The 13,404-nt window shown below is 39.9% G+C and overlaps 1 protein-coding gene across 1 annotated transcript in view; it reads right to left on the bottom strand.

Annotated features, from left to right (window-relative positions):
- Positions 1–13,404, bottom strand: part of LOC145412851 (pyridine nucleotide-disulfide oxidoreductase domain-containing protein 2-like) — a 181,972-nt gene that overhangs the window by 146,026 nt on the left and 22,542 nt on the right. The window contains exons 2-3 of the mRNA XM_080282651.1: positions 2,979–3,166; positions 1,455–1,610 (exon numbers count right to left, since the gene is read on the bottom strand). Coding sequence (XP_080138777.1) covers positions 1,455–1,610; positions 2,979–3,166 — 344 coding nt within the window. The remainder of the gene's footprint in view (positions 1–1,454; positions 1,611–2,978; positions 3,167–13,404) is intronic.

Raw genomic sequence — 13,404 nt, 5'->3', positions numbered from 1 at the left:
TATCCCGTGTTGTATGAAAACTGTACTGTACTCATGTCACTTATCGGATCTGTATCCAAATTAAAATGATGTGTCCGGGATCCAAAAAGATCCGACTAATCCAATATCCGAGATACAGGGATCCAAAATAGAGAAGGTTTACTGTATACTTCCTTGCATGCCAAACAACACCCTAAGCATCACCACTGGATGCACCAAAACCACTCCCCCAGTTCATTCACACTATGAACCTGAAGTCCTCCCTGTCAGAGACTACTTTCATAAGAGAGAGAGACAGTTCTTTGCAGCAGCCTGTCCCAATTCACAACATCCCTGGTATTACATGACAGACACAAAGCACACCTAGCACATAAAACAATCACTACATAAACAACAAACCACCAACAACATCCCACCTCCAGACATTCCAACATTGTCAATGAACACCAACATACTCACTTCATGGGCAGGGCATGACAATACCTCAATCTAACCACTATAATACAAGCCCCCCTCTTGACATCCACCCACTGGATGCCTCCTTAACCCGTCAATTGTGACATTAGGATGCGAGGGGACCTGTGGTACGCAAAAAATTACTGATTTCTCAAGTTTCTAATGTTCCAATTCTGTTCTTACAAACTGATGGAGATATGATGAAGTAAATTTTCCTAAATTTTTAGGTCATAAAGAGCTATGAATATCTAAAGTTAGTGTCATTGCACCAACCAAGGCACCAAACCAAAAAAATCGACATTACCATTTTATTGGAAACTGGTTTTAGGCTGTTTATACGAAAGAGGGTGCATCGTTCGATGACAAGGTAAACTAGATGTCTCAATTGGACTTACAAATGAACAGCTGTAACAATTCACACCAAAACGAAGTAAAGAAAATATGATTTATGGCTCAACTTCCATGATGTAGCAGTTAGGCACTGAGCATTTTGGAATGTAACTTGAAATTCTCAAGTTAAATAGATGACCAAGTTTGCCTAGCTAGGCTTAGATTAACACATCACTCAACCATCCTCAGCTACCAGTTCAGATATGGGTTAGGTAGAATCACAGATATCACATGCCCTGCTTGAAGCATAAGTCCACACAACAAAACACATACATATTTCAGCACTGCACAGCACACGTCACACTAAGATGCATAACCAACATCACCAATGCAGGAAACCTATGCAACAACTCCATAGGGGAAGTTGCTTATCTGTGGCTGACAGGTTTGTTTAATCAGACGGACCAGGATTCAGTAACAACAATTCAAAATGAGTAGTTACAAGAAAACCACAGATGATCCAGTCCATATGCATATGTCTTCCTAAAATATGCAGCATATTTTAGAGACAGTTGAATACAGGTGGAGACATCCATGCTATGAAGCTTAGGGAAAACTCCACTGAATTTATGTCTTGCCTGATGTCCAAGCTCAATGTTCATCCATCTGAATACTGCACTTCAGTTCACCTGTGCATCCTTCGCAGAAAACTGAGCAATCTGCTGATGGTTCTTATCTTCATGTGGGCCAAGGGTGAGGGAACGGCCCAGTCCAGATTCCCAGTAAATCTCATGCAATGGAGTATAGGAACTTGGATCTCTGGTGTACACTTTCAGTCCATGGCGCTGCAAAGCAATACTTCTATAACACAAAGCCAAATGGAGTCTGATCGGTAGTTATACAGCCTATCTAAACATTGTGATGAACCTCTCCAACAAACACTGTATCAAAAAAAAAAAAAAAAAAAAAATAATAAAATCACGTAACAAACATGAATTACAGTAATTATATATAACACTATTACCCAGTACCTCTGCTGTACAGTATACAGTACATAAATCATGTGAGATAGCAGCCCCACCTTCATTTATTCTAGGTTTACTGATAAACCTACACTCAAGTACCAAGATACAGGACTGTAATGGAATTTAGTCATCTGTGCTGCTCCAAATGCAGCTTATACACTTAGTAATCATAAGCTAATTCCAATGGAAAGTACAAGGTACCCTGTACAAAGAAGTGTAACTATGTTATGGTACAGTAATTACCTACCAGGTTCACGTCAACAGATTTTCATGTTTCTGGCAAGGATGGTCAAAAAGCTGTAGAAACAAGCTGACACAATGACCACCATCTACTATCTGGGCAATGGATATGATGGAAAAATACTTCCCAACTGAGAAGTTCCATCTATCCATATGATGGATTATTGAATCCATGCAATAATAATTTTGTGGTAAAGGTGGGGATGCCCATCATTAACTAATATAGGCTAATCCTCAAAATATTGGTTCAAGAAGTTTAAAACAGATGTATAAAAAAGCAAGCTACAGAATTCATACAAGGAAGTGGTTCAGCCTTTGTCTAACTAAGAATGTTTATATCACTTGCTGTGAATTTTAGTACTGTACTTCCAAGTGGCTGTAATATAAACAAATTTTATCTAACGTGGAATTCCCTGCTGAAGATGAAGGTACAATCAAATTAGTAAACAATAATAATAATTATAGACAATAATACTGTATACTGATGAGCTGCAGCTATTATATCCTACCATGCAAAACAATAAAGAGGTGGGTTCTGCTCAGTGCCTACTGGTGACTAGTGCAGCTAGTGCAAGCTCATCCTGCCTGCAACTTATGAAGTGCAAACTACCAGATGCTACCATGCCTGATCAATCAAGTAATCAATACAGCTTTTATACCTGGCAAACCCTTAATCTCAGATGCTTCACATTTACAGTACTGTGTAGGGTTTGATTCAGTCTGGCATCTACTAATCCAAAATTAAAGTCCTTTGGAGGCTGTACTGTGTCCAGTGGTGTGTAATGTGTTAATATGATATAATGTTGTGTAGTATTAAAAATAAATAAATAAATAAAGGATTCTAGCAGTTATGGCTAAATGCTGTCACAGTGTAGATGAACAATCTGCAATATGAAGTGGTGAATCACATAAAATTATTAGTGTTCACATTCATCATATCAATCTCACCTTTAAATCTAGATCATGGTAAACCCTTGGTCTAAGCAGCTCAAGGACATATGATGCCCTGGAGAACTTAAAACCTGGAATAATCTCCTCAGTGACTGCAGCACCACCCAGGATATGTCGGCGCTCCAAGACACACACTCGCCGACCTTTCTTACCAAGGTATGTGGCTGCTACAAGTCCATTGTGACCTAAGAGTTGGAAGTTAATGGTATCACTAACTCATACATGATCATTAGTTCCTACCCTGATGAACTACAGTCAATTGCCATTAAAAAGGTCTGCAACAGCATGATATTGATTATAGCAAAGACACCCCTGTACACCTGTGTACCATCTAAAATGACTATACTCTGTTCCATATAAAGTGGCAGAGAAGCTACGCCCAAGTCCTAGTCGAACGCAGGTGACCGTACAAAGGGATAAAAGTGACCTCACCTGACTCTTTCTCCAGCCTACTCTCCTGGGAGAGAGGGAGAGAGAGAGAGAGAGATTTGAACTGTTTATTGTCTAATCTTCAAATATAGCAATAATATTTTTTCTGACCTAATATTAATTAATCCTACATCCAACCCAAGCATGAATTTGTGTAATTTGAAGGCATTATTACGAGTTCTATCCTGATTTGCACACCTAAGAAAATCACCAATTCATCGCGAAATGGTGAAACATAATTATTAAAATATCAGTCATATGTTTTGCTGAAAATAACTTCTATCAAAATAGAGTTTTATATAAAAAAAAAATGGTGAAATACGCATTACCCTCTCTCTCTCCCTTCTAGTGTGTGTGTGTGTGTGTGTGTGTGTGTGTGTGTGTGTGTGTGTGTGTGTGTGATAGACAGGCAAAGGGAAAGTTTCTCCCTCTCCCTCCCCACCCTCTCTCTGTTCTTTCCTCCTTCCCCCCCCCTCTCTCTCTCTCTCTCTCTCTGTCTGGTACAATATTAAATAAAGCATGTATATGGCTTATATTTACAACTCTTATTTACGTTGGGTCTGGTTAGTACTTGGATGGGTGACTGCCTGGGAACACCAGATGCTGTTGGCATCCCTACGTGTCAAGTGGGGTTGGTGGAGGATTAGTGGCCCTCCCTGTAAAACAATTAACTCTAAGCCATTGGCCACCCCGTCTGGGATACATGGCGTCTGGCAATGAATGAATGAATGAAAATTTACAATAAGTATACACAAGACACCTCACACAATACTTGTTTATTCATCTTCATCGCTGCTGGACTCGTTCGATATATTGATAACAAAATTTTCTACCATGTGGTTTACAGCAATGTCATTTCTTATAAATTCTTTTTCTTTTTGTGTGTGTGTGTGTATGTGCCACACATTTCTGCAAGTTTTCTGCTGTTACTTTTTCTATCGCATTTCTCGTCAGCTCTTCGATCACACGTAATTTTTTTTAGAAGAATTTGAGTTTCTCTTCCTCACATCATCCTTGACCTGAGCCCAAATCAGCTCTATGGGGTTGAGCTGGCAATGATAGGGAGGAAGCCGCAGCACCTGGTGACCATGATTATTGGCGATTTCATCAATTTCAAACAATTTCTTGTCTTTGTTTTTTTTTTTCACTAGGTGTAGCAGCTAAGCCTTAGTGTGCAGAGGGTTATGAGGGAGGTTGTTATCAAGAAGCCACTTTATAATTTCTTGTTTTCGTAAGCTCTGTGTTGGTGCTTTATTTATGATCTTGCAGTGGTATGATGGGTTGTCCATTATTATAAGTGACCGGGGTGGGATGTTGGGAAGCATCATCAAGGGCGTTCCAGGAAATGCTGCATGTGACCTCAGGGCAAAAGCTCACCCATCTTGACCTGAGGCCAAATGCACACCTGAACCAGTATGGGTCAGCAGGTGCTCCACTCATGCATTCCCTCCTTCCTCTTTTTTGTTACCATTCATCTCAAGCTATACTCACCCAAGAGTACCAGCATGTTCCACATATTTTTATAAGAACTGTCGACAGAGAATATACCTTATATGCGCCTGCGTGGGAGCATGTGTGTGTGTGTGTGTGTGTGTGTGTGTGTGTGTGTGTGTGATGAATGGGAAATTTTGAAACTGGTCTTAAATAGTTTTTAAATATTAATACAACAGTCATGTAAGTTGCTAAAAGTAACACATAAGAATGTACTGTAAGAAGAGAGGAAAACTGCAGTAGACCTTTTGGTCCATGCTAGGCAGCTCCAACAGGAATTAGACTAATCTATGAGAATAACACATGGATAGCACAGAAAAAGGCTCTCCACAGAAAATGCACACACACACATGCACCTACACCTACATGCGCGAGCGCGCTCACACACACAAGACTTGTAAAAACAGGAAATAGAACCAAGAGGAAAGAATACGCTGAGTCATCGCTGAGGTTTGTTTAGACTACAACAACAAGGAGATTGTAAGTACATGCTTTGCAATTTAAGTATTGCAAAATGGATACATACTTCAGTAAAACAAATTTGGAAAAGAAAAGGGATAAAGGTAAAAAGCAAAATGATGATTTCTACCAAGAACTGGTTGAAGTAGAGACCCACAATAGACTGGCTGAACGTGTAAACAAACTAGAAATGGCTTTCAAAAATGAAATTGATGAAATAAAGAAGCAGATGCACTTGCAAAAGGAAGAAATAGAAAAACTAGGAGGGGAGGCCAATAAGAAAGACACAACCATCAGTGAACTAACAGTGGAATTGAGTTCACTTAGGAAGAAAATGAGTGAAATGGCAAGTACAGTAGTCAATCACAAGAGTGTTATGGAAGAGTTAAAAAATGACACGGAGACAATTAGGCAAGTTAGCAGTCTTATTGACCAAAGAAGTGATATTGAGGAGAAGATAACGCAGGTGAATGAAGCTGTGCAAAGCTACAAAAATGATGTAGAAACCACGTATGCTGAAATGGTGAAAGTAAAGAGAGACTTAGAAACAAGGGTGGAGGAAAAAAGCATTAAAAAGGAGGTGAAAAGAATAATCCAAAACAATCCAAAGTTAGTCAGAGATTCAGTAGAGATAAACAAATCAATAGTAATCACTGGTATAGAAGAGGAAGAAATTAAAAACAAGATCACAAGAGACAAAAAGGAGATGGCAAATGTAATGAGCTTACTGAAAGAAGTATCAGAGGAAACCTGTAGTAAAGACATAGAGGAACACAAAAGGTTAGGGAAATAAGAGAAAAGCAAGACAAGACCTCTAAAGGTGACTTTCCAGAGTGTAAACACTGTGGAAGAGATACTAAAAAATGCAAAGAATCTTAAGAAAAAAGAGGAGTTCAAAAATGTATGGATAAAAAGATGCCTAACACAAGAGGAACTGGAATTACTGAAAGAGAAAAGGGAGGAAGCAAAAACAAAAAATGAGGGAAGATCAGAAGAGGAGAAGAAGAAATTTTTTTACAAAGTAATAGGATTGCAGGTACGAAAGTGGTACACAAACAGGATGGAAGAAAAAGAAGGAAGGTAGTAGAACCACGTCATGACAAGTATATAAACAAGATGATAAAGTTGATGTACTCAAATGTGGATGGAATGGTATGGAAGAAAAAGAAGGAAGGTAGTAGAACCACGTCATGACAAGTATATAAACAAGATGATAAAGTTGATGTACTCAAATGTGGATGGAATGGTATCTAAATTACTAAAGATGAATGATTATGTCAGAGAAAATGAACCACAAATAATATGCCTAACTGAAACAAAATTAATACCAAGGATATCAAATGACATAATAAACTTAGAGGAATACAATATATGGAGAAGAGACAGATATTTATTAAAAAAAGGAGGAGGAATTATAATATTAACTAAGAAAAATCTAAAAGTCAAGGAAATAAAACTAGATATACCATCACAAGTAGAACTGATTGCAGTAGAGATCGACACATCTGAAGGTAAAGAAATTGTAGCCAATTTGTACATGCCACCCAGATCAAACACATGGGAAAGAGACAAATACAGTATGAGGACCTGGCAGAGACTACAATTCAGAGTGTAAGATCATTGCTACATAAAATGGAAGAGAAATCGGAAAGAATTATACTAACTGGGGACTTCAATACAAATATAAATTGGAATACTCTAGATATATATAGCCAAGAAAGCTGTTGGGACCAAAAGCTCCTGGATCTCGTACAAGAGTTTTTCTTAACGCAACATGTGAGGGAAACCACCAGAAAAAGAGGACTTGATGTACCTTCAGTGCTAGATCTAATATTTACAAGGCAAGAAAATGATATTGACAGTTTAATATATCACCCTCCACTTGGCAAAAGCGATCATGCAGTACTAAATTATAACTTCAGGATAGCATATGACATAGTAAACAGCAATGATAGTTACAAAAAGAGCCTAAACTATAAAAATGGAAATTATCAAGACCTAAAGAAGTATTTCTTAGAAGTTGATTGGGAAAATGAGCTTAGAGGACAAGATTTAAATGCTGTATATAAAAATTTTTGTGAATTTTATGAAATAGGAGTCCAGAAGTACATCCCACAGCACAAAGAAGCAGATAAGAAAATACAGAAATGGTTCAATACAGAATGTAAAAAATCAAAAGAAAGAAGAGATTTGTTGTGGAATAGATACAGAAGACACAATAGTGAAAGGGCGTATAAAAATTACAAACAGGCAACAAACGACTATACAAGAATAAGGAGGGAAGCCCAAAAACAGTTTGAGGAGGATATAATAAATAAAAGTAGTGATCAACCAAAGCTGTTTTACAGCTATATCAGAAGCAAAACTAAAGTAAAAGATATAATACAATCCATTACCTACGAGGGAATCACTTATACACAAGAGAAAGATATTTGTGAAGCACTAAATAAGAATTTTCAATTAGTTTTTACAGAAGAAAAAAATTTTGAGAGGGACTATTATTTTCTGGTTAGGAGGGCCGATAGGAGGTTAGTGAGGGATGTTAAAGTTATAGGAAGTGAGGAGTGTGTGCAGCAGCACAAACTATTGATTTGTGATATGGTGCCTAAAGAACAAATGATGAAAAAAGAGGACTTATGTACCTAGGAGGAAAATATGGAAGCTGAAAAACCAAGTAGTAAGGGATGCCTTCTATAGCGAGTTGAGGAGAGTGGTGGCTGAACAGGGAGCTGTAGACAGAGGCGTTAATGAACAGTACAGAGCCCTCAAGAACAATTTCTTGAGAGTTACTGATGTAACATGCGGCTGGACAAGAGGACCACCAAGACATAAAGTAACTTGGTGGTGGGATGAGGGTGTAGAAGCTGCAATTAAGGAGAAAAGAAGGCTTTTCCGGGAATGGAAGAAGGGTGGTAGCAAAGAGGAATATTTGGCTGCCAAGCGTAGGGCTAGGAGAGAGGTATACAGGGCAAAGTCTGAGTCACAGAGACAATTACTTGATAACCTAAATCATGGGGGAAGGAAAAATATATTTAGGGTGGCAGGTCAGGTGAAGAGGGATAATCGGGATATCATAGGTGAGCAGTGTGTGAAGAATGATGAAGGAAGGGTAGTGGTGAACAGTGAGGATATTAAAAATGCATGGAGAGAGCATTATAACCGGTTGTTGAATGAGGAGTTTGACTGGGACAGGGAAGGTTTGGAGCCAGCAGATCCAGTGTCTGGCCCTTGGCCTTTGATTGATACTGCTACTGTGAGTGAGGCAATAGGCAGGATGAGGGTGGGAAGGCAGCAGGTGTGTCTGGGTTGACTGCCGAAATGTTGAAGGCCTCAGGCGATATAGGGGTGAGTTTAGTCACTGACCTGATAAATAGGATTATTTATGAGTGTGTTGTCCCAGATGATTGACTGAAGAGTGTAATTGTAAATGTGTATAAAGGGAAGGGTGATGCCCTGGAAAGAGGGAATTATAGAGGTATAAAGCTTTTAGATCAGATAATGAAGGTAATGGAGAGAGTTTTAGAAGGTATGATTAGAGAAAGAGTGAATATTGATGAGATGCAGTTTGGGTTTATGCCAGGTAGGGGGACCACTGATGCCATATTCATTGTTCGACAGCTTCAGGAAAAATATATTGGTAGGAGAAGGGATCTTTATTTTGTTTTTGTTGATTTGGAAAAGGCCTTTGACAGAGTCCCTAGAGAGGTGGTGAAGAGGGCAATGAGAAAGCTTGGCTTGGAGGAGTGGCTGGTTAGGGTGGTTATGGCCATGTATGTGGGTGCTCACACCCAGGTGAGAGTGAATGGAGATTTGAGTGATGAGTTTTCCGTGAATGTTGGTGTGCATCAGGGGTCAGTCTTGAGTCCCATGTTGTTTATCATGGTACTTGAAGCCCTTTCACGTGACTTTAGAAACGGACTCCCGTGGGAGTTGTTGTATGCTGATGATTTGGTGTTGATTGCAGAGAATGAAAGGGAGGCGGAGGAAAGGTTTAGGAAGTGGAGAGATGGTATGGGGCAAAAGGGTTTAAGGGTAAATGCAGATAAAACAAAAGTGATGATATCTAGGGTTGGTGGCGGTACTGTCAAAGACGAGGGAGAGTGGCCATGTGCAGTTTGCCACAAGGGCGTGGGAAGTAATTCCATCTTGTGCGGTGTGTGTGATAAATGGGTGCATAAGAGATGTAGTGGTATCAGAGGTAGACTGCGAGATAATGCTGATTTTATGTGTACGGCGTGCCGGGGTGAGCAGATGGAGATCGTCAGACGTGAAAGAATTGAACTTGCTGGTGAATCTCTTGAGTGTGTGGAAGAGTTTTGTTATTTAGGAGACATGTTGTGTGCTGGAGGTGGGGCTGGAGCTAGCTCTGTGGCTTGGGTGAGAAGTGGTTGGAAGAAGTTCAGGGAGCTCTTGCCTCTCCTGACATTGAGGGGGCTCTCCCTACGTGCTAAGGGGTCTTTGTATGCAGCGTGTGTTAGGAGTGTAATGCTGTATGGCAGTGAGACCTGGGCAGTGAAGGAGGAAGACATTCGCCGGCTCAGACGTACAGAAATGACAATGATTAGGTGGATGTGCAGTGCGTCCCTGCGTCCAAGGCCTGGAGGGGCTGGGTTTACAATGGAAGAGTTGAGAGGTAGGATGGGACTGGAGTGTATTGGTGTTGTGATGAGGAGAGGTAGATTGAGGTGGTTTGGACATGTGGAGAGGATGGGGGATGATAGTTGGGTGAGGAAGGTGAGAAGTGTTAATATTGGGGGTGGGGTTATGAGGGGCAGACCGAGAAAGACATGGGACGAGGTCAATAAGTGTGACCTTAGGGTTAAGGGACTGAACAGGGAGGCTGCAATGGATCGTGCAGCATGGAGAGCCGCCATTAGGTGACCAAGGCCGACACATGCGAGCATGTTGGAGCCTTTAAAAACGAACGGACGAAACGAACTATGTGGAACACGCATGTCTACACATACTACCAGATATACAAATAGCAGAAAAAGTAATACAGGAGGAGTTAAGTAGATTAGACAGAGGAAAAGCAAGTGGTCCTGATGAAATTTCATGTTGGGTATTACGAGAATGTGCAAAGGAGTTATCTAAACCATTATTTTTTATTTTCAAGAAATCCTTGAGTCAAGGTAAACTACCTGATATTTGGAAAAAAGCAAATATTGTCCCCTTATTCATGAAAGGAAATAGACAAAATCCACTCAACTACCGACCAGTATCACTGACCAGTGCTGTAAGCAAGGTATTAGAAAAACTCATAAGAAAAGCTTGGGTAAATCATCTAGAAGAACACAGTATGATAACAGAAAGACAGTTTGGTTTCAGAAAAGGAAAATCATGTGTTACTAATCTGTTGAGCTACTATGACAGAGTAACAAACACAATCCAGGAAAGGGAAGAATGGGTGGACAGTATCTATTTAGATTTCAAGAAAGCTTTTGACACAGTACCTCACCAAAGACTTTTATGGAAACTGTACCATCAAGGAGGAATTCGAGGCAAACTGTTTTGTTGGATGCAAGACTTTCTCATAAAAAGAGAAATGAGGACAGTACTAAGAGGAAACTACTCATCATGGAAAGAAGTGACTAGTGGAGTACCACAGGGTTCAGTGCTGGCACCAATTATGTTTTTTGTGTATATAAATGATATATACAGTAACACTGGAAATGAGAGCTATCTGAATACGTTTGCAGATGATGCAAAAGTACAAAGGAGAATTACTAACACAGACTCTTGTAAAGAGCTACAAGAAGAATTAAATAAACTTCATGAATGGAGTAGTACATGGCAAATGGAATTCAATGTGGACAAGTGTCATGTAATCAAGTTTGGCAAAAGTGGAAAAAGACCTGATTGGGATTATAAGTTAGGAAATAAAACCCTATACACATCAGAAAGAGAGAAAGACCTAGGTGTGATTATCAATAACAGACTATCTCCGGCTGACCACATCAGCGAGAAGGTACGGAACATGTATACACTGCTTGCAAATATGAGAATAGCATTCACATACATAAATGAAGAAATGCTAAGAAGGATAATAACATCATTCATTAGACCAACCCTGGAATATGCATCAGTAGTCTGGAGTCCTCATCTCAAAAAGCACATAGACAAGATTGAAAAAGTTCAAAGGGCCGCTACAAGATGGATACCAAGCTTAAGGGACCTAAGCTACGAAGAAAGACTAAATAAACTGAATCTACCAACGCTACAGGAGAGAAGGAAAAGAGGTGACATGATAATGCTATATAAATGCATATCAGGAAAGGAGAAAATAGACATAAATGATTACTTAACATATGGAGAAGCATCAGCAAGAGGACACTGCAAAAAATTGCATAAGAAGAGAGGTGATAAAGATGTAAGGAAATTCAGTTTCCCAAACAGAGCAATTGATCAATGGAATGCACTACCGAATGAAATAGTGTGTGCCAAAACAATTCACAAATTTAAGGATATGTACGATAAATATGGTTTAAGACACGGGACAGTACGAGCTTGACTCATTCCTGTAAAGATACAATTAGGTAAGAACAATTAGGTAAGGTAAGAACACACACACACACACACACACACACACACACACACACACACACACACACACACACACACACGCACGCACGCATGCACTCTCTCTCTCTCTCTCTCAGGAGAGGAAGGAGAGGGGAGGGGCTTGAGGAAAGAGGGGGATAATCCTTCAAAGGTCACCTGCATTCTACGTTTGACCCAGACTTGGGAAGGAAAATACAGGTCTCTCTCCGCCAGTTTATATGGAACAGACTATAGTATAATACATGCTGCCATTACTGTACTTGGTTCTGATGATATCATATGAATTTCCATACTGGTGTGTGTGTGTGTGTGTGTGTGTGTGTGTACTATGCTGCTCTAATCTCACAATTACTTTTCCTGCACATTTTAACACCAAGATTGCATAGTTATGGCACTGTGTAATCCTGATGCAATGCATATGGCAAACAGTGTAAGGTAAAATAAGGATTGCCGTTGCATGTGGTGGATTGTAGCAAATTTGCAATGTGACTCATCATTATTAAGTGAACACACCAATCATGAAAACTATTAAAAATGGGAAAATTAAGGTTGACTTGTGGGCAAATGTAACCTAGTGATACTACTTCTGCCACAAAGACTAAGGAATGTTGCATTGGATTTTTTTTGCTGTTGCTGCTGTACCCCAGCCTGTCCGTGCAAGTAGACCTACTGACCACAAGCAGTCGAAGCTGCCTTTCTGTGGCAGGCAGACAGCACCTAACCAGGGTCAGAGTAAGTTCTTTCCGTGTGGTTAGGTGCATGAAATACGAGTATAGCCCCCTCGAGGATAAGCTATGTATAGGAGATATGTATGAGCAGTCGTGTCAGTCCAGATTTTGACTAATTTGGTAAATGTGATTGAGTTCCCTGCCTGGGACTGTTATGCAAAGATTGCTACCAGGCCTTGTCCCCATGTCACTACCATGGTAGTACTTCCCCAGATGATGGCAACTACCTTCTGGCAGGGTAACAGGTGCTGCACCTTGCCCAAGGGTGACCCAGGAATAGGTAGGAAAGGGCATCCACCTTCCCTGAGTCAAACATAAGCTCCAGATGTATACCAGTACCCCTGCTATACTGGGTAACACAAAGAAATGTATGATGATGCATGTTCAGCATCAACGTAACAGTAACGTTACTATGAACTGGTGAACAATTTTTAGGGGCAAAGTTAAATGAATATCAAAACCCTAGAGGCAGGCAATAGAGGTCATATGGCATTAATTACAAATGAGAGGTGGGTAAAGAAAAAGAAATGTAACTATTAAGAAGCTAAGAAAAGAGTAGGCGCACAGAAAAAAGGAAGAAATTAGATATAAGAATGAATACACTGGCAGGTAAGAGAAGATGAGTTGTCAAGGGAAAAGTGAGATTTCAGGTCCCTGAAGAAACAGGATGTTGGACTGCAGCACTTCCTTGACAACACATTTACCATAAATATCTTATTAAACATATTTAAGGAGTTCGAGAAGGTTGTTTTTCT

Source organism: Coenobita brevimanus, chromosome 94 (genome assembly GCF_032717465.1).
Source record: "Coenobita brevimanus isolate Jiangsu-jjx chromosome 94, ASM3271746v2, whole genome shotgun sequence".
Taxonomy (NCBI): Eukaryota; Metazoa; Arthropoda; class Malacostraca; order Decapoda; family Coenobitidae; genus Coenobita; species Coenobita brevimanus.
Note: the sequence above shows the minus strand (reverse complement) of the source record. Positions and strands in the feature narration are given on the sequence as shown.